Raw genomic sequence first — 19,574 nt, 5'->3', positions numbered from 1 at the left:
GTGCACTACTATTTTAACAAAAAAGCCTGGATGATACGTCTAATTTTTCATGATTGGCTGAGCGCTTGGAACAATCCGTTACACAAAAAAATCAAAATATTTGCCTGTTTATTGATAACTGTGCTGCCCATCCTAATGTAGATTTACGTATCTATACAAGATGTAAAAAAATTCATTCACAGACTTCAGCAGTATTTTATACAAGAAGGCAGTGAAGGAAGCCCTAGAAGAACTATGAGTCTATGTGAAATTTGTAGAATGCCAAGTATTAAAAAGGAGATGAGAAAGCAGAATAAAAGAATTTTATCAAAAAGTTTAAACAAGAAGAGACATTAAAGTATTTTTTTATTTTACTGATCATAAATAACAATCATTACTGTGTATATATTCTGATATATATTTGTGTATATTTCAAAATTTCAATTTTTTTGATCAGTGGGTTTTGAAATGCAAGGCAAAAACTGTTTAGAAATAATGTTTCATATCCCTCCATGCCTAAATCTGATTGACTTGAAACTGTGGAATTTTAAATTACTTAATAAGTACGTTAATGATATTAAAGCTTAACTTTTCTACGACTTTCTGCGATTTAAAAATCGCAGAAACTACTTCTTCCAGTTTTTAATTTTGTTTGAAAATTAATGGTGCCTCATATATATAGAAATTTTTTGAGCCATTTTCAAAGAATTTACATTAAGCCAGTTCAAAAAATATTAATCAAAATACTGGCTAACAACACACATCTATACATCTTTTGGAAATTTCAATAACCTTTTTTTTTTGTGGACTGGAGTAAGGGGATTGGGACACATCAATATTTGCCAAAACTGTAATACCAAAAATTTTGGCTGATCAATTTACTTTCTTTTATACCTACATTATGCTGCTGCAGCAGTAATAGAAATGCAGCTGGGAAAGTAAAAATTATACCAAAGATAAGGGCTTTACGTGACAAGATTTCATAATTAAATAATTTTAACTGTATTAACTGACTATCCTATGTGTATAGTCCATCTCATTTTAAAACTTCTTGCCACATCTTAACTTGTGAAAGTCCCCCTCTTAAAGCTATAGTACTTATAAATATCTTCCCATATTCTTAACTGATTTTTCAAAAGATTAATGAAATCTATAGTAACAAACTGCAATAATAAATTTGATGATTGTAGATTAAACCTACTTTTCTAAGGTGTAAAGCAAAGCACATCAAAACAATGTACATATATATAGGATTTTTTATTTCTGGATGGGACTTCAAAATATTAAGAAATACAAAGATTTAAGAGAGTCATTTGTTGACCAATAGTAAAGTTTTTTTGTTACTATCATTAAATATGTAAAAAACAAAAAATCTCATGTATGGTAAAATATTGGTATCTATAAATATTATTGGTACATGACCTCATTTTAAAATCATTTTTCATTGTAAACAAATTTGTAAACTTTGTTTATTTTCCAGTAAAAACATCTTAGTACTAGGAAATAGTCTCTTACTTAAGAGAAAAATTAAGTATGACATTCTTAAAAAAGATTTCTTGAGATTTTTAACTGCTGCTAAAATATTCTGTTTTAAATTTCCAGGGAAAAGGGGAGTTGGTGTTATGTTCTGAAGATCCATTAACAAAAGACAAACCCAAATCAAGTCAAAGTGATAGTGGAAATGAAGATGAAGATGAAGAAGATTTTGTACGAATCTCTCCTTCTATATTAAATGAATTTTGTATTTATTTATTTGCACGGTGTGATCGACAGAAGGAAATCTGGTGAGTTAGAAAACTGCTTGGTTAGAAAAATATTCATTGTATATATTTGTAAACTACAGTGTTGAAGAATTTTAAAAGGTATGATTTTATAATATAAAAGAAGGCTTTTAACTAAAAGCCTAAAATATCAAGAGCTTACCTTTAATTAAAAACAAAAATATACCTTAACTAAATTGGTTTGTTTGCTGTTGCATTGTATGATTACATCTACATATCTGTCTTTTTCTCTGAAGTGCTATCAGAGTTGTGACCATTGTGTATTTAACAAATAACTTGCTTATTTGTTTATTTTTTATTTTTTCCTATTTGACTTTTCCATTCTGTATCCAATCACTTTTTCTTTTCCTAATGTCCTCAGTCTTGTTCATGTTTTCCTAAGTTTTTTTAATCCCTTTACAAACTTATATTGCTGATCGTATTTATTATGTGTTGTGCTTACAAAATTTGATGTATTTTGTTTACTATAATTTTCTATACCCTTTCTAAAAAAAAGTTGTAAAAACTACATTGTCTATAGTTCATCTCAAATGTTGTCTATTATTGGTCAAAGGTTATTGGCAGTTGGTAGGTTACATCATCTGGTTTGTTTGCCCTTAAAACATTCCTGAATTGGATTCCAGATTAGAAAATTTCCATGTGCTCCTATTATTGGCCCATTTTGTTTAGTCTCTGTTTGAAGGTCCTTTCTGTGCAATTCTGTTTTGTTTGTGTTCTATATTTCCAGCCACCTTGATCAATCCTCTTCTAACTCCATTAATATTATTTATTTTAACCCAAGTTCCTGTCTAATAGTCTCTTATTCTGTCCCTATTTGATCTTCTGGCTATTGCGTTCAAAACCTTTATTTGTATTTTTTTTATTTATAGATTTTTTCTAGGCTGTCCAAGTCAAAATTAGATTTAAAATATCTTTAATTACTGTAAAACAATATTTTCAAAACTTTTTGAATGGGTGAGAGGTGAGAAAAACTGCCTCAAAATCTAAAATAAGTGTTAGTGCATAATAAATAAAGTTCTGCTCATAAAATAGTAAGAAATTTATACTCTGGACGTTGACAGTTCATTACTAATCAACCCCTCTGTGATAAAGTGGTGTCTGCGTTTTATGTAGAAGGTTTTGCATTCTATTCGTCAGGCTTGGAAGAGAGAGAATAAATAAATAAATATAAATTCAGTCGCTCTTGTATGAGTGTTAGAGTATTACTATTAGTCATATATCGTATTTATTTTGTGCATAAATTAGATTTTGTAATTATTTTTTGTTAGTTATTAATTAATCATATTTCTTGCAGGTTTAGAAGGTTAGTTACCGCTTCAGGACTCCAGCAGAATGTACCAATACCATCAGTTGAAAAAGAAATTAATAATGATTCGTCAGAAAGTGGCACTACTAGTATTGATGATACAGAAAAACAACAAAAATCATTAGAAAATCCAGAAGAAAAACCAGAAATTAGTACACCTGAAAATCCACAGTATAATAAAGAGAAACAGTATTTAAATTTCATGAATAAATTAGGTCAAAAGAAAGTGCCAAAACTGCCTTCTAAAGATAAAGAGGTAATGGAAAGGTGTTTTTTTAATTCATCAATCTAGGTGTAAACAGAATAGAATAGTAATCAAAGAGTTACAGAATATTTTGTTATTACCAATTTTTACAACTTAACATTAATAAATTAATTTAACCTAACCTGTGACATTTGCTGCAAATATTGGTTTATTTTCAAATCAAAGCATTTTTATTATTACAGCAGCAGTTCAAGTACAACGTTTTTCATTGCTACTTTACATTGTTTTTACAGTGTGCTATAAATGCTAAGGCTAATAATTTGTTACTAAAAAAAAAATAAATGTGGCAGGATGTGAAAATATAATTTTTTATTTACTGGGTGTTATAAAAAATAATTTCCTCCCTTTATTTTAGAAATTGTGTATTTTGAGAGCACTACAGTCCAAAAATACTAAAATCATGTTTGTCATTCACAAGTACAGATTGTATTTTTGTGTGGACATGTAATGGTAATGTTGTTTATTTGGAAGTTTTATTCTGTAAAAATGTCAGAAAAACCCGATGAGGAAGTAGATAATATAAAGAGATATCATATATTTATAAAGGTGCTTATTCTATATGAAAATCTTATTTGTGAATGTTTTTTTAACTTATCAAAAAATAATTCTCAGTATATTAATGTAAATAATTTTGTTGATTTGTTTTAATTCATAAAATCACATCTCTCGCTATTAAAATATTTTTGTATTAATTTTTTTTTTTATAAATATATTTTTTTCAATTCTTATTCTGTAAATGAGAAAGTTAATTTTATGTAATTTACTTTCATCATTAAAACCAGGAATTTTATAAATTTACTAACTTTTTACGTTCCAGCATATCCATATAAAACATTATTTTTTCTTAAATGAGTCTAAGAGGGTAAATAGTTTTCAGTCAGAGGTAGAATAAATTAATTATTTTTATTTTGAATTAAAATTCCCCATTTGAGGAGATTTTAACTTAATTTTATATGTTAAGTCATGTTTGTTTAGTAAAAAATTGAAATTTTGCTAACTTTTATAAATTTTTACTGATTTAATAATAAATCATTTTGAAATGTTTTTTTCTAAATTCCATTGTAGGTTGTTCACCCAGATTAAATCAGAACTGACTAGGTCTAGGTCTATGAAAATCTAAATAATCTAGTAATTTCACACACTATAGAAATGTCAATATTATTGAGATCACAGTAAGAGTGAAGTATAAAATAGAGAAAACTTTCTATAATAGTTTTTAGTTGGTCGTTTTATTTTAGTAATCAACTAAAAGTATAGTATATTAGTGTTTATTTTTTAATTTCAAGGCATCAAAATTCTGAGGATATTTGATCAAAAACATAACAAATATGCAGTAACCCAACCAGATAGAAACTATACTCAATATTATTGTACATTAAATATAGAAATTAAGTAATTGGTGAGAATTAATTTGTATTTAATAAATTGTAGCATAACAGCAGCCACTTTATCTTGCATCTTTTTATTTTCAAGGTGTCTCTCCTTGAGAGATTATAAATATTATAAACTAGCAGGTTGTCTCTAAACTTATAGTATTATTATTTTTTTATACTATTTTATTTCAGACTAACACAAAGCAGTTCAGTTCATCAAAGCAATCTTCATCATCACCTACGACGACATCATCATCAACTCCACCTGTGACATCTGATGATATGTACACTGTCTGTGAAGAAATAATGTGGGTTAATGCATTTGGAGGTCGCCTTCTGTATGATGTTCTTAAAGATGCATTTTGGTTGAACAAAATAAATGAAAAATTCCAAAGAAAACTCAGCGCTATTAAAGTAATTACGTACTATTAAATTACTGTCAAATATATATTTATATTAATAATAAATATACAGTATAAACTAATTTATTAGATGTAACAGTTTTTTGAATTTCTTAAGATTGAATAGATCTCTTATTAACACTACTCATCACTGGGTTTTCTATAATAAAGCAGTGAATGAAGACAGTATGATTTTTTTTTTAATTCTTTAATCAATTTATGAAACTTTATATCTGATTTCAGGAAGTAGCCTATATGTTAAAAATACTATATGTTGAAGTGGATATATCTTAATACATTAGTAAAAAAAAAGAAGAGAATACCATGCTTTATGTTCATACTGCAGGTATGAAAACAGATGCATTTTGAACTTTGTATTTCACACAGAATTTTTTATTCTTAATAGTATTGTGTAACTACTTGTGCTAGAGAAAATCTATGGCTTAGTACAAGAGTCATTCAAATATAAACCAGAATTTTGCCGCATGGACTGAGGAAGAGCAGTGAATGTGGTGGGGCACTGTAGATAGTTGGATATGTATGGAGGGGAGCAACTGGACAGCCACACTCATAGTTCACGTTCTCACATCATTAACGGATTGTCTGAGTAGGAGGTACCATTGTTTGTTACACAACGAATTTTTATCTGATCTCTTACCAATGAACATGTCAAATCCTCTGAAATTTTGACTACTCCAGGCACAGTTCACAGGTGCTACCCTGTCAAAAACTCAAGTGTTTGATTGGACTAAAAAGATTTTGAAGTAGCCATGATGCAGTGGAGAATAAAAGTCACAAACATTGTCTGCAGACCAACATCAGTGATGACAACGTTCAGGCTGTTTGTGACCGCTTCATAACGGTCGCTGAAACTAATCAGAGGTGGGCATAAGAATTGGGACTGTGTTCTCTTGGATACAGCAAAGTGTCGACAAGGTGGGTTCCACGTTTTCTCGCTGAGACACAGACAAATGTCCAGAAAGACATCTGTCAGCGGCTTCTGAATTTCTTTGAGGTAGAAAGAGAGGCATTTTTGGACCATATTATTACCTGTGATGAAACGTGGGTCAACTACACCCCAGAAAGCAAGAAAACAAGTATGGAGTGGTAAAAAAAGGGGAGGGAGCATCAATCAAGGCCAAGAAACATTTGTCAGCTGGAAAAGTTCTTGCAGTTGTGTCTTGGGACTCAAAAGGTGTGCTGCTGATTGATTTCCTGCATGAATGAAGACGGTACATATGGTATACTATAACCAGTTGTTAAATGTCATCAGAGATGCTTATCACAACAAATGCCAGCAACCAATTTATAACGTCCTTCTTCTCCATAACGCAGGACCACATACTACAGCTCAGATTTGCGATAAACTCGCTAAAATTCAATGGACACTTCTTGAACACCCCTGTACAGTCCAGACTTGTCACCAAGTGATTTCCACTTGTTGGTTTGCTGAAAGAGGTTTAGGAGGGGAAAGATTCCAAGATGATGCCTCATTCAAGCATTATGTGCACAGTGGGTTGTTGGGGCAGCCATTTTGTTTTTTAGTGAGGGTATCAGGAAGCTACCTCTTCGGTTGAGAAAATGGATTTGTCTTAAAGGAAACTATGTTGAAAAATACGGTAATTTATTTTTAATTTCATCTAATGTCAGTAACATATGTAAACAAAGGCTGGCGATAAACTTGTTAAAATTAATTGGATACCTCTTCAACACCCACTGTACAGTCTGGACCTGTCACCGTGTGATTTCCACATGTTTGTTACAAGTCTGGAACTATCTGTCAACAGGTCAACAGGCTGTTTGAGCCCACTTCTAAAGGACAAACATTTTATTTAATTCTCCTGAAGCTAGGTTTCTCAACTACTTTAAAAAAAATTAAAATTCTTCCTAGATATATTTCTGAAGAGTGAAATATGAATGTATGAGAAAGTAGTGAAATAAGCTTTAGTTTAACAAAGCAGTTGAATAAGTTTTAGCTATTAATATTAGTATTATGATAATATTAATGAGTATTATGAGTGTATTGTGTATTGCAGTATTATGAGTAATACTGGTTTGAAATAGATACTAAAATTTATTTTTCCCTTTTTATAAACTTTTCAATTGTCCATTTTACAATTATCTTTTTCATTTTATTAATCACAAATGAACTTTTTTATTTATTGTGTTTTAGTTACCATATTTCATGGAAGAACTTGTAATAAGTCATATTGATTTTGGAGAAACTGTTCCTTTGATTCAACGTGCATCTCGACCAATTTTAAATGAAAATGGCATTTGGGTAGATCTTGACATGGTTTATGAAGGACATTTTCAAGTAACAATTGATACTAAACTAAATTTAATGAAACTTAAGAAAGCACAAGGTTCATTAGATGATTCAGATACTAATTTGTTATGTTCAAGTAATACGAATGTGTCTCTTCTGTCAGCTTCAAGTAGCGATGTTTTCCAAGTTTCTTCCTCACCTTCTTACACATAAGTATATATATATATAGCTAATTTTCATTTAAATGAAATGTTTAATGTATAGAATACCAGCGTATGACAGTATGACAGAACTTTGTTCTTTTACGTTCTTCCTTCTCAATACTTTTAAATAACCCAATAAAAATTTTAAGTTTAGCTCTCTACCTGAATGAGAGCCAGCAATAATTATAGAAAATTACAATTTAAAAATTATTAAAAAGTGTAGTAGAAGATTTGTAACGAATTCCAATGATTTAATTATCAATAAAATTTAATACTACACTTAAAAATGTTAAAAACTCTACTTATAATAAAACAAAAGGTCTCGCTTGTACACTTTCTGGTGAAGACATATTTGTCACTTATGGTATACACACATCTACACTATTTATATAAAGAAATGTGAGCTAAAGAAATAAGCAATTATAAATAAAATTTATTCAGAGCAGCTGCCAATGTAAAATCCCTAAAAATCTACCTATCATCACACAGTTCTATTTGACTAGTTGAACGGCAATATTCCAAGGATTCTTTATTAAAATCTAAATACACATCTGTACAAAACATTAATAATGCAAGTATTAAAAAAAAACCTGACAACCCAATTGTTTCTGAGGCACGGCTTGCACATACATACACAGACAACTTAATTAAAAATATTTATCATTTTATTTAAAATACAAGGTGTGTGAGAAAAGTAATGAGACTGACTTTTTACTTACCAAAGTTTTCATTTTTTTCAAACACCAATATATCCCCTTCAAAGTAGTTTCCTTGGGCAGCTATACACCACTCTGTCGGTGGACAGAGTCGTTGTTCCCACTCCTGGTAGCAGCGCTGGAAGGCTTCAACTGGTAGGGCTTTTAACTGGTCAGTCACAGTCTTTTGAATGTTCTCCAGAGTTCCAAAATGATGTCCTTTTAAGACATGTTTCAATTTCGGGAAAAGGAAAAAGTCACAAGGATTCAAATCAGGTGAATAGGGTTGACGAACCGTAGGAATGCGTTTGGAGATCAAAACTTCCGTGATGGAAATGGCCGTGTAACACGGGGCATTGTCATGATGAAGCATCCACTTGTCTGCAATGTCTGGTCTCATGCAATTTAATTGCATCAATGTCCAATCATATCCATATACCAATCATATACCAAAGAACTGAAAAAAAAAGAATTTGTTACAAAGTTATTACAACTAATATACGAACATCTCACATCACAAGTAACATAAAATGTCAAAGTATATATGAATTGAAATGATAGCCACAAATGTGATGGTTTTGTGATGTAATTAAATTGGCGGTTACTCTTGCTTTAAACAAAAAATTTTTCAGTTAGTAAGTAAAATTTAAATTTTGTAATTTCCAATTTCTTTGCTCACCTACAATATATTTATTTCCTTCTGTGATCCATCTGAGCAGTTAATTACATACTAAGTTTGAGAGTAAGTACGTTCAAATAATTATTTCCTTTGAGATGTGCCCAGAAAGTTTCTAAAATACAGGATTTTCATTTATATATCATGGTTTTTATTTAAGTTTGAGTAATTTTTTCCATCTGATCTAAATGCCAGCATGCTAATCACTGTACTAACTGGTTGGTCTTTACAATATGCCTATAATAAATAATTTTGATATTTATTTTTACTTTCAATGGATTACAAGAGTATTTCCTCTAATCACTGATCAACATTTAACCCACCTACAAAACTACCTGGTATTCAGTTTTCAACCACAGTGACATCACTACCTCTTTTCATTAACAGAGCTAAAAAGCAAATGACAGTGAATCATTAGAACAGCTACATTACAGGCTGGAACCTGTCTAAACACCCACCAACTTGTAACTGTCCATGATGATCTGTACCATCATACTGCACTGCTTCCTGGTGCTCTTTTTATATATGTAATAATGCATTTTTTCTTTACTGAAGAAACTTCAATCATCTTCATTGGAGGTATTTCTCCTTTATATTAATTAATATCACATAACATTCTATCATCACAGATTGGCCGATAAGAATAGGTTTATACCTACCCCAACTAGTTTTGAATGTATTTCTTATTTTCACATGTGTCAGAAGCTGTAGCACATTAAGGATGTTGTTCATTGTAAATTGAGTTATATGACGGACACTATTCCACAATGTTAGTGTACACAATAATTATCATATATGTAAATAAATGTAAATTAGTTGGGGGAGAGGTCTTAAATCGCTTGTTATTGGTCGGTTTTTTACAGTATCACATGATGTTTAAAAATTAATGGAGAAGATAATTACATCCACAAAGGAAAATTATATTGTTTCTAGTAAAGAAAAAAATACAGCATTACTTTGTAGATTTTAACACACTAGTACATTTCTGTATTCAACACAATTAGTGTTCATGACAGACCTCCAGGAGGTTTCTGCTTTTCATTCAGAACATTTTGGCATTGAATTCTGGCATTTTTTCACATGCTTCAAATACCATTTTTTTTAAAATAAAAGAATGTTTTTATTGGGCATCAGCCTATTGTTGCCAATATAAATTAATAAATAAATAAATACTACTGAACTTAGGCTGATAAAAATAAAATTCTGAGAAAGATGCTGTTTACGGATAGAAATTACCCAGTAAAGCCAGCCTCTATACATTTTTAATAAAATTCTTGATTTTTGTGTCACCTTAAATTAGAGGTGCCAAGAAGGATCACTGAGTGATTAAATAAATTATACTAATTACTAATCAGTAAATTCTTATTAAGAACAGTAAATACTGAGAGTTAAATATTTTCTTAAAGATGAGAAACTTATACCTGTAAGAAATTATTGATAATCACAAGTATTTTTGTATAGAAGTATAAATATTTTTTTACTTAATTTTAAGCAATTACTGATGATATATGCATTATTTTAATGAAAAGAAGTACTCTGATAATACAAGTGCCCCGCATGTTAAAAAATATTAATACCTGTCCATCATCTCTGTATCCGTATCATAATTCTTCATACTTAGTGTTTAGGCTAATATTTTCATCATGCCTAGACTGTGGACCAAGGTTGTTAGGGAACTTGAATATTAATTCCTTTCTTGATCTGCAAGTCAATTGCAAGGTTCTCATGGAATGACAGATAGTTGCCAGCATTCTTAAGTTTCTACCTGCAGAGGGGGCTTGATGATCTGTTAAGAATAGCAGCCTGGGTAGTTAGGTACTCATTTTAGTGTTTATTGGCCAAAGGTAGGCGTTATGTCATCAAGCCCTAATAAAACTAGGTATATTACTTATTTTATGATTTTACTATACAAAGGTGTTATGTGTGGAAGGATTTAAAGTTGTTTCTGAGAGCAGACCAAATAAATTTGTTAAATTCAGTGTTAGAGAACTCTGAGATGAAGCTGCAGTGTGAGAGGATAAAGAATTGACCTTGCTTCCAAAGGCAGATCAGACCAGATGTTAGGTTTATTTAAATAGAATCGGTAGGAAATTTCCTTGGAATCAGCTTGAACATTTTTGAAAAGGAATTCCCACCTCAGTTTAGTTCAGTTTAATGTAATTTCTAAAAATTTCAGTGAAACTCAGGGCAGTTTAATTACATAACCATAATTTACAGAACCCTCAACTATCAAACTAACCAATTCATGGAAGCATGATCCCCATGCCTTCCTCTAACATCAAAGGTTTCGCACAAAAACTCTTCCAATATCTAATAACTTCAGTTAAACTATGCACTCAAATCTTTACTTCCTTGGGTCCAAAAATATTCTCACACCAACAACAAAACAAGTGTTGATCTTAACAACAAAAATTTTGTCCTACAATTCAATGTACTCAAAGTCCTCTTAATTTACTCAAAAATAAGAAACACACAGATTTAATAAGCTTCTAATGAAAACATACCCTACCCCTCTCTCTCCACAGGTCTGCTTTCAGGAGCGAGATCAATGCCTACATTCTCCCACACCACAGCTACATCACAGAGTTATCAATATTCTCAACCTAACAGCGAATATCTCAGCTAACTGGGGCTCAATGCCATAAAGCCTATCTTAGTGAAGTAAGCATCCAAGCAGACCCCTAGCCACCTGGGTTGCTATTCTATCAATAACTACATCAGACCTCCTCATCCATCCTCTGCAGGGCTAAGAATCTCAGGAAGCCAACAGCTATGTTCCATTCCTTTCACTTTTCCAATTAACTTACAGATCAAAATCAGAATTGATCCTCGCAATCTCTCTAACTGCTTTGGTACCTTAGATAGCTTCTAACTGCTTTGATAGCTTCATACCTGGGGCACACATAAGACATGGCACACACGACAATGGCCCTACACTGCGAACACAAGCCTGAATTAAACCAAATCTGGCCAACCTGTCTCGAAAAGCATCATATCCAGAAAGAAACTGTGTATTATGGCAATTGGGGGAAATCCACCTAACTATCTGACACTTCCCTAATTTCATGCGTGTACCATATTCATGCGAAAAGTATACTGATATTCAACAATTTTCTAGAATTCAATTTTATCAGTAATACGAAGATACAATACCTTTGCAAAAACCTTTTCAATAACTGACAGAAGCATTAAAGTCCAATAAGAGGAGCTTACAGTGAGGTCCTTGTCACCACCTTCCAGCAGACAGGGAAATAGTCATTAAAGAGCATTCTGTTAAAAATTCTAGTCAAAGTACCAACAAAAATTCCAACAGAACAGACAAGGACCTCCACTGTGATTCCATCAAAACCCGGGGCCTTATTCCAACCAGAACTGCAAATTACCTGGCATACCTCTGTCTCTGTAATTTCCACAGAAAAAAAAAAGCAGCAACTTCCTCTCAGACTCGCAGGTGATTTCATTAGTTGCAACATCATCATGCAATGCATCATGTCCGCTGATGTCATATTCCTTTCAAATGGCCTCTCCAGCATCTTAAAAAGGTGTGCTCACATCATCACTTTCCTCACACATTCTGGCATATTAGGAAAACTTACTGGTATACTGAAGAACTACATCTCCCCCTGCCATGAAGGTAGGCATTGAACGATCCATGGCCTGTAAGCCACTGGGCCATCCAAAAATCCACCTTCCCATGCCCTCTATTAACCCAGCTTTCTAGGTCCGGGATCAGTCTCTTTGTCTACCTATCGGTGACAGCACTACACCATCTCTCCTGCCAATGCACAATTAGTTCAACCCTGGCTTCCACTGCATTCCTGTCGTTACATTTCTCAGATCGTTGTTTAACCAACAGATCTCGCTGTAGCATTTCTGGCAACACCAGCACCATCTCTAGAGAGACTGATTGATATGCCTGAATCACCCTAATTGCCAATCTGCGACACATGCTGTGCATTCGCTCTTGGTTCCATTGTTTCCCAAGAGTATCTTGCCACACTGGAACCACGTACATAATGATAGAGGTTACCGCAGACACGATTTTCCGTTTAGATGCTCTGGGGCCTCTATTATTTATCATCACTCTGGTAACAGGCGTAGTTGCCCTTTCCACCTTTCTACATGTTTCTGCAACATGAAGAGTGAACCCCCTCGATCGGTTCAGCCAAATCCCAAGGTATTGGGGAGTTTTCAGACGAAGTGTTACCTTCCTCTGAATGCTGTATGAGTCACATAGAGATGTATGTACGTATCTCGCATAACTCTAAAATGATTAGCCATAGGATATTGAAATTTTAGATTTAGGACTGTTATAACATCTAGTTGTGCACCTTCCCTTTTGATTGCAATCGACAGGACCAAAAGTGCCCAAAAATAAAAAAAATGGATTTTATACTTTTTCTTAACTGCAGTAATCAGTCCTCATTGAGAGCTTTTCGAAGATATATCATAAGTGTTAATTAGTTTCATTTGTTCCACAGTTATAGCCAAATAAAATTTTAATTAATGAAATATTTGTATCTTAGGGGAAGGCACATCGGTTTGAATCAGACCTCATTTCCTTTTCTTTAACTTTTTTTTTTTTAATTTAAATGTATTGATTTATTAATATGATGGCTCATGTATAAGCACTGTGGAACTGCAGCAACCCTTATTTCCACTTGATATTATCGATAACATTAAATATAATGAGTCCTTTTTTTTTTAATTCTTTCTTTATACTTGTACAGTACATAATCCTTAAGCTTAATGTCAGTAGCCATCCCCCAGTTTATGAAAAAGATACAAAAATCTTTCCATGGAATTGTGCACTTCACAGTTCTAGCAGCGTAGTGTTTGACTGTTGTGCGCATGTGCACATAGGAAGCTGCACACGAGGCTGCAAAGGAGAGAGAGAGAGAGAGAGAGAGCACTATTGCTCCCGCAGTGCCGAACCTGGCATGCTGGTGGAAGGTAGTTTTTTTTACTCTGCGTATGTATGGAATGTTCCTTGTTTGTTCCCTTTTCTATTTTAGAGTCGGTGGAAGGAATATGAAAGTTATTTAGTTGTTTTTTCAGTAGTGATCAGAAGATGGCAGAAAGCAAGAGCTTTTTAATTGCCACATCTGCCCAAAGACATGCTGGTAGGGTGAAAGAGAAGGTAATTAGTAAAAACTAATGTATTTGTTTCTGTGTACATAGAAATGTAAATTAAGCACCATTTGACTATAGTGATTTTAAGAGGACATTCTAAGTTATTATCTAATAATACTATAAAATATTATCTGTATTGGCATTTTATTATTTATTCGGTTAAACGAACACGGATTTTAAGCACAATGTGCTTAAAAACCGTGTACCATATTCTTGAATGTGATAAAGTGTAGAATTAAATTATTATCCTGCTTCCAGCCATTATATTTGATTAATTTTTTTCGGTCCTTTTATTTCACAGAAAACTTTAACCATGGAAGGCCATGGTTAAAGTTTTCTTGGCCTTTTCAAGGGAAAAGGCCAGATAAACCTTTCTGTAGCAGCACCCACATTAATTTTAGCTACGAGCCATCACTGGGGTTAGTTAGCATTATTTTCGTTTTTCCAGAGGATATTCTCTGAACAATCTTTTAAGCAATATTTTGTAGTGTGTTATCTAATTTTTTATTTCTTGGCGATTACTTGTTAGCAAAGTGAGGTCGTCTGCAAATCCAAAACAGTTAAGATTTAAAAGATTTTCTTTCGTCCATCCTATTTCGATATACTTTGGATTCTCTTTGAACCACTCCCATAAAATCAATTCTAAGGCACATGCAACTGCCAAGGCTCTTGTTAAAGTTGAAATTTGAACCTATTTCATAACCTCCGTACTCATCAGATTTGGGACACTGAAATTTTTACTTTTTTCCAATTAAGGAGGAGTATTAAGAATATTTATTTCACCACAGCTGATGAACTGAAGGATGCAGCAAAGTTATGAATCAAGGAAAGACTGCCAAAATTTTTAATTAATAGAATGAAAAACCTGGTTCACCATTAGATGAAATGTGTTTCTGTAAATGGTGACTAAAATATGACCAGTTTGCTGCTTAATAGTTTAAATGAATGATTAATTATGTTGTTTATATTGTTGTTTTGTTCATATTGTTTAATGAATAGTTGTTTTATAAATATAATTAAAATTTTTTACATAAATTATATTGAAAAATGCGTTTAATAAATTATATTAAAAACACTCTAGTGTTTGTTCTGTACATAATTTTTAAATACTGCTAAATCATTATGCAGGTTTATATTAACTTTATAAATGGGTTAAAATTTTCACTTTAATATTTTTTTACAAAGAAGATAAAGGAAATTTTCAAGATGTAACACTTATAAGTTACATGTGAAAATGGTTTAAGTATGTTATTGTACTCAACCTTTTTCTTTTTTTGTTTAGCCTCTGGAAACACCATAATGTACAGGTATTACTTCAGAGAATGAATGTGGACGATATGTATGAATTGTAAATGAATGTATGTATGTATGAGTTGTAAATGAATTGTAGTCTTGTACAGTCTCAGGTCGACCATTCCTGAGATGTATGGTTAACTGAAACCCAACTACCAAAGAACACCAGTCGGTACCACAATCTAGTATTCAAATCCGTATAAAAGTAACTGCCTTTATTAGGATTTGAACCTTAGAACTCTCAACTTCAAAATCAGCTGATTTGTGATGATGAGTTCACCACTAGATTAACTTGGTGGGTATTCATACTTAATCTGTGAATTGCATAATGTTAGAACTAAAGACTTTAGTTAATATTCTTTCCTTAAGGATATATCAGGACTATTATCCTTAATGATAACTGTTTTATCTTTACAGAATTAATTGAAATTTTTAAGATTTCAATATTAAAAGGAATTAGTAATTTATTTTTATAGTAATTGCACTCATAAGACTGCTTAAGGATTTAAATATCATTATAATCATTGGCATCACTTTCTCCTTCATTTTCTCTTGTGATTATATCAACGTTCAATAGGTTTAAATATACACCTTTATTTAAATTAAATTTAAATGGTTTTATTGTAGGTTTAAAATAATGTTAAAATTCAGTCAACAGCACTAACGTAATTGTTTATAAGTGGTCAAATTAAGATTTGATAGAATTAAATGATGAAATTTTGCGTCTGAGTTGACCAATGAATGGTTCAGAATTCATTTTAATAAAATAACACTGGATTTAAACCAGCTCAGTTTGTGTAATATTTTTTTACGATTTGTTTGGCTGAATTTTAACTTATAAATTACTGGCAATATAACTGAAAAATAGATAAAAAGGCTTCTAAAAGCAGTTTTTTTTTATGTATTTAGAAAGCATGGTGTTTACAATTTTTTTTAAATTTATCATGTGTGCCATGTGAAAGAAAACATGTTTTGTAAGCAAACATAATTCTTACAGTATGTGGATTTGTTGCTAATAGTTTATACTAAAAACTACATAAACAAATTTTATGCAAAGCAAAAACCACTTACAAATAAAATAAAATTTATTAAAAATTTTCTTCATGTTTCATTTATTAGGTACATGATAATAATTTGAAAAGTACAGCATATTTTATTATGCAGTATATGTATCTGAATTTACACCTTCTAGAAAAATATGAAAAATAAAAAAAAATACTGAAACTTTGCCAAGTCAAGTTTTATGGACAGTTTACTGTTCCAGTGATAAAAATTTAGTTCTGTTATGTTTTGACATGTATAATCAAATAATTTGTAATTTAATATACATACATAAATAAACTCTAGTTTGTATCAGTATAATTTTTTACTTATTAAACTATTTTCATTTAAAAATGCAAATTAGTATGATGTCAAATTATGTTAACTGTTATAAAGTAAGTCTATATTTTGTAAAAGTTTTATATCTTCTCATTATATTATACTCTAAAACAAGAATTTTTCACATGTTTGATCAAACACAATTATATATCTTTGAATTTATAATGATGTAATTTAATTTTTATCATTACTTCTGTTCTTAATTACGCAAAATATCATTGGACAAGAATAATTACTGAATAATAATGATACGTAACTGAATCAAATCCCACATGTGGATGTGCATTGACTAAAGGGTAAATTGTGTAGTTGTGCTTAGATAATTTCTTAGATTCTGTGGCACTGATTCAAATCTGGTTAGAAATAACTTTCAATCAAAAATGACTGCTTTCATTTTTGAATGTAGCATGAGGGTAACTTAGTACTAGGTGAAAAATAATTTCACTGCTTCACCTACCCTTAATTCTAATGTAAAATTAAAGTCCTGGCAACTTTAAGATAATATTAACTAATTTAAAACTTTGTTTTTCATTAATTTCTTAGTCAGTCAGTAAAAAAATACCCTATAGTTACTTAAGCCTTAAAGTAAAGTTCAAAATCCTTATAAAGTTCAAAGTCCTTATAAGTTGCAAAATGTTCAGCGATATGAAGATACTACACGGTAAAAGCTAGAATGTAACTAGATAAAACTACAGCTTGAAGTAAGTTTTTATACACTTGGACAGTATTACTTTACTGACAGTACACCTGTCAGTAGTTCACGCTGCTTATTTTTTTCTACATCTTTTTTTTTTACTATCCCATAAAGCATTTCTTGTAGAAAAATATGCCCAGAACATGATTGTGTTATTAAAGGTTGGTATTAGTCTATGCTGTAATGCATTTATATCATTTGAGATACAGTTGGTACTTTTCAGAATTACTTTATTAGAAAATAATGAATGATTTTCCATTAATTCAAACATAAAACAATTCATACAAAGTGCAAAAAAAGCTCAATATTGGATTCTGCATGATCTGACTCAGAAACATTTACTCGATTGAATTTCTACCTGTGAATCTCTACTGAAACGTAACAAAATTGAGCCATTTCTGAAGTGGTTCAAATCATGAAAAGTGGACAACCTACGACGACAATGTGTGAAAAAGATCTTGGATGAAACGAAGAGAAGCCTGTAGTCTGTGGCAAACCTCACAGTGACACCCAGGAGGCTATGTTGTGCATTTGGTGAGAATGGAAGGACATAATAATATATAACAAGCTGCTGCCGCCAGGCAGTGCAATAGACTCAGACCTGTGCTGTCGACAATTGGTGCGATTGCACCTAGCAATTCAAAAGAAACAGGCCTGAATTGTCAACAGAAAGGGAGTCATATATCACACTGACAACACCAGACTGTATACATCTTTAACGACCAGTCAGGAATTGAGAGAATTTGATTGGAAGGTTTTAATGCATCCCCTGTATCGCCTAGACCTGGTACTGCCAGACAATCTCATTTGTTTCAATTTCTGCAGAACTGCCTGAATGGTAAGTTAGTTTCAAAAGAAGCCTGTGAAAACTGTGTCATAATTTTTTGACCAGAAATCACAGATATTCTATAACAATGAGATTATGGTGTTGCCAGAAAAATGGCAGAAGTTAATCAAAAAAGAATATGTGGTCTTATAATGTAATTTCCCAGTAACAATAAATGTGTTCTTAATTTTGGCCTCCAAAGGCTCACTATGTTTTAGACAACCTAATATTTTTAAATTTTCAGCTAATTTGATTTTCAAACAGAATATTAATTCTAAAATCTTTACTAAATTTGAAACTTTTTTGACTGATGAATTAATTCACCACAAACTTACAAAAAAATGATGCACAGGAATGTGAAAATGAAAATTTTTAGCGTATGAAAAAGGCTTTGAACCCAGGACCTCCAGATAAAAGGTTGAGATACTACCACTTCTCCATGGAGACTGGCGGATAATTAAATTATTCATTTATCATATACAACTTAATAGATTTTTATTCCTTTTCATTGTTTTATAACACTGCCTCACAACTTGCTGTTTGCTCAGTTACAATTACGCAATTACTCTTGTCTAGATTAAAGTGTACAGACCTGAATCAGTTCACTAATTGAATCTAAATAATCATACATGCAATAACATTGACAATAAAATATATTTTGCATAATAATATCTATTACTTATGTTTAAACTTATATCTGAATCTTGTACATTTACAACAGCTAACTCGTCTATACATTAACAATTTTATGTACAGACTGGGTGAGATCTGCTTTCTACAAAACTGGATGTAAAATTTATTTGTGATTAATATTACAAAATATGTAAACTTTTTTTTAAATTTGTGAACAAAGGACAACAACTTAAACCACACATAGCAACAATCTGAAAGATATATTTTTATATTCCACACATTCACCTACACGTATAAAACTAATACGAGTAATATATTAATTCCACAAAGAAATATTTGAAAATGTACTTAGAAAAAAAGAAACAAAAACCTAAACACTTAAAAACATGAATATATTTCTCCAGTATAATTTATATTTATTCTTCAAAATTGTAAACAAAATTAAAAAAAAAATAGGTGCAATAAGTTTAACAAAAAGTATGAGATTATATCTTGATAATAAAAGATCATCGTAACTTACCACTTCTTATATAATAATATACTGCATCACATTATATATTAAAATATATTTATTCATTCAGTAAATTACTTTTACATATATAAAACTACAGTGTATCCTAAAGATAGGGCAAATCAGATAAGGCCAATTTAATAAATTTTTCATGTA

The 19,574-nt window shown here is 31.3% G+C and overlaps 2 protein-coding genes across 2 annotated transcripts in view; one reads left to right on the top strand and one right to left on the bottom strand.

Annotated features, from left to right (window-relative positions):
• Positions 1 to 8,726, bottom strand: part of LOC142327836 (sodium leak channel NALCN-like) — a 43,372-nt gene extending 34,646 nt beyond the window's left edge. The window contains exon 1 of the mRNA XM_075371179.1: positions 8,297 to 8,726. Within this exon, the coding sequence (XP_075227294.1) occupies positions 8,297 to 8,308 (12 nt within the window). The 5' untranslated portion in view covers positions 8,309 to 8,726. The remainder of the gene's footprint in view (positions 1 to 8,296) is intronic.
• On the top strand, positions 3,232 to 7,587 carry LOC142327287 (testis-expressed protein 2-like). The gene is made up of 3 exons (XM_075370189.1): positions 3,232 to 3,322; positions 4,897 to 5,118; positions 7,279 to 7,587. The coding sequence occupies exons 1-3, from the start codon at positions 3,269 to 3,271 to the stop codon at positions 7,585 to 7,587; spliced, it is 585 nt and encodes a 194-aa protein (XP_075226304.1). The 5' UTR covers positions 3,232 to 3,268.
• Positions 8,727 to 19,574: the final 10,848 nt, after the last annotated feature.

This window comes from Lycorma delicatula, chromosome 7 (genome assembly GCF_047948215.1).
Source record: "Lycorma delicatula isolate Av1 chromosome 7, ASM4794821v1, whole genome shotgun sequence".
Lineage (NCBI taxonomy): Eukaryota > Metazoa > Arthropoda > Insecta > Hemiptera > Fulgoridae > Lycorma > Lycorma delicatula.
This window is presented reverse-complemented; position numbering and strand designations above follow the sequence as displayed.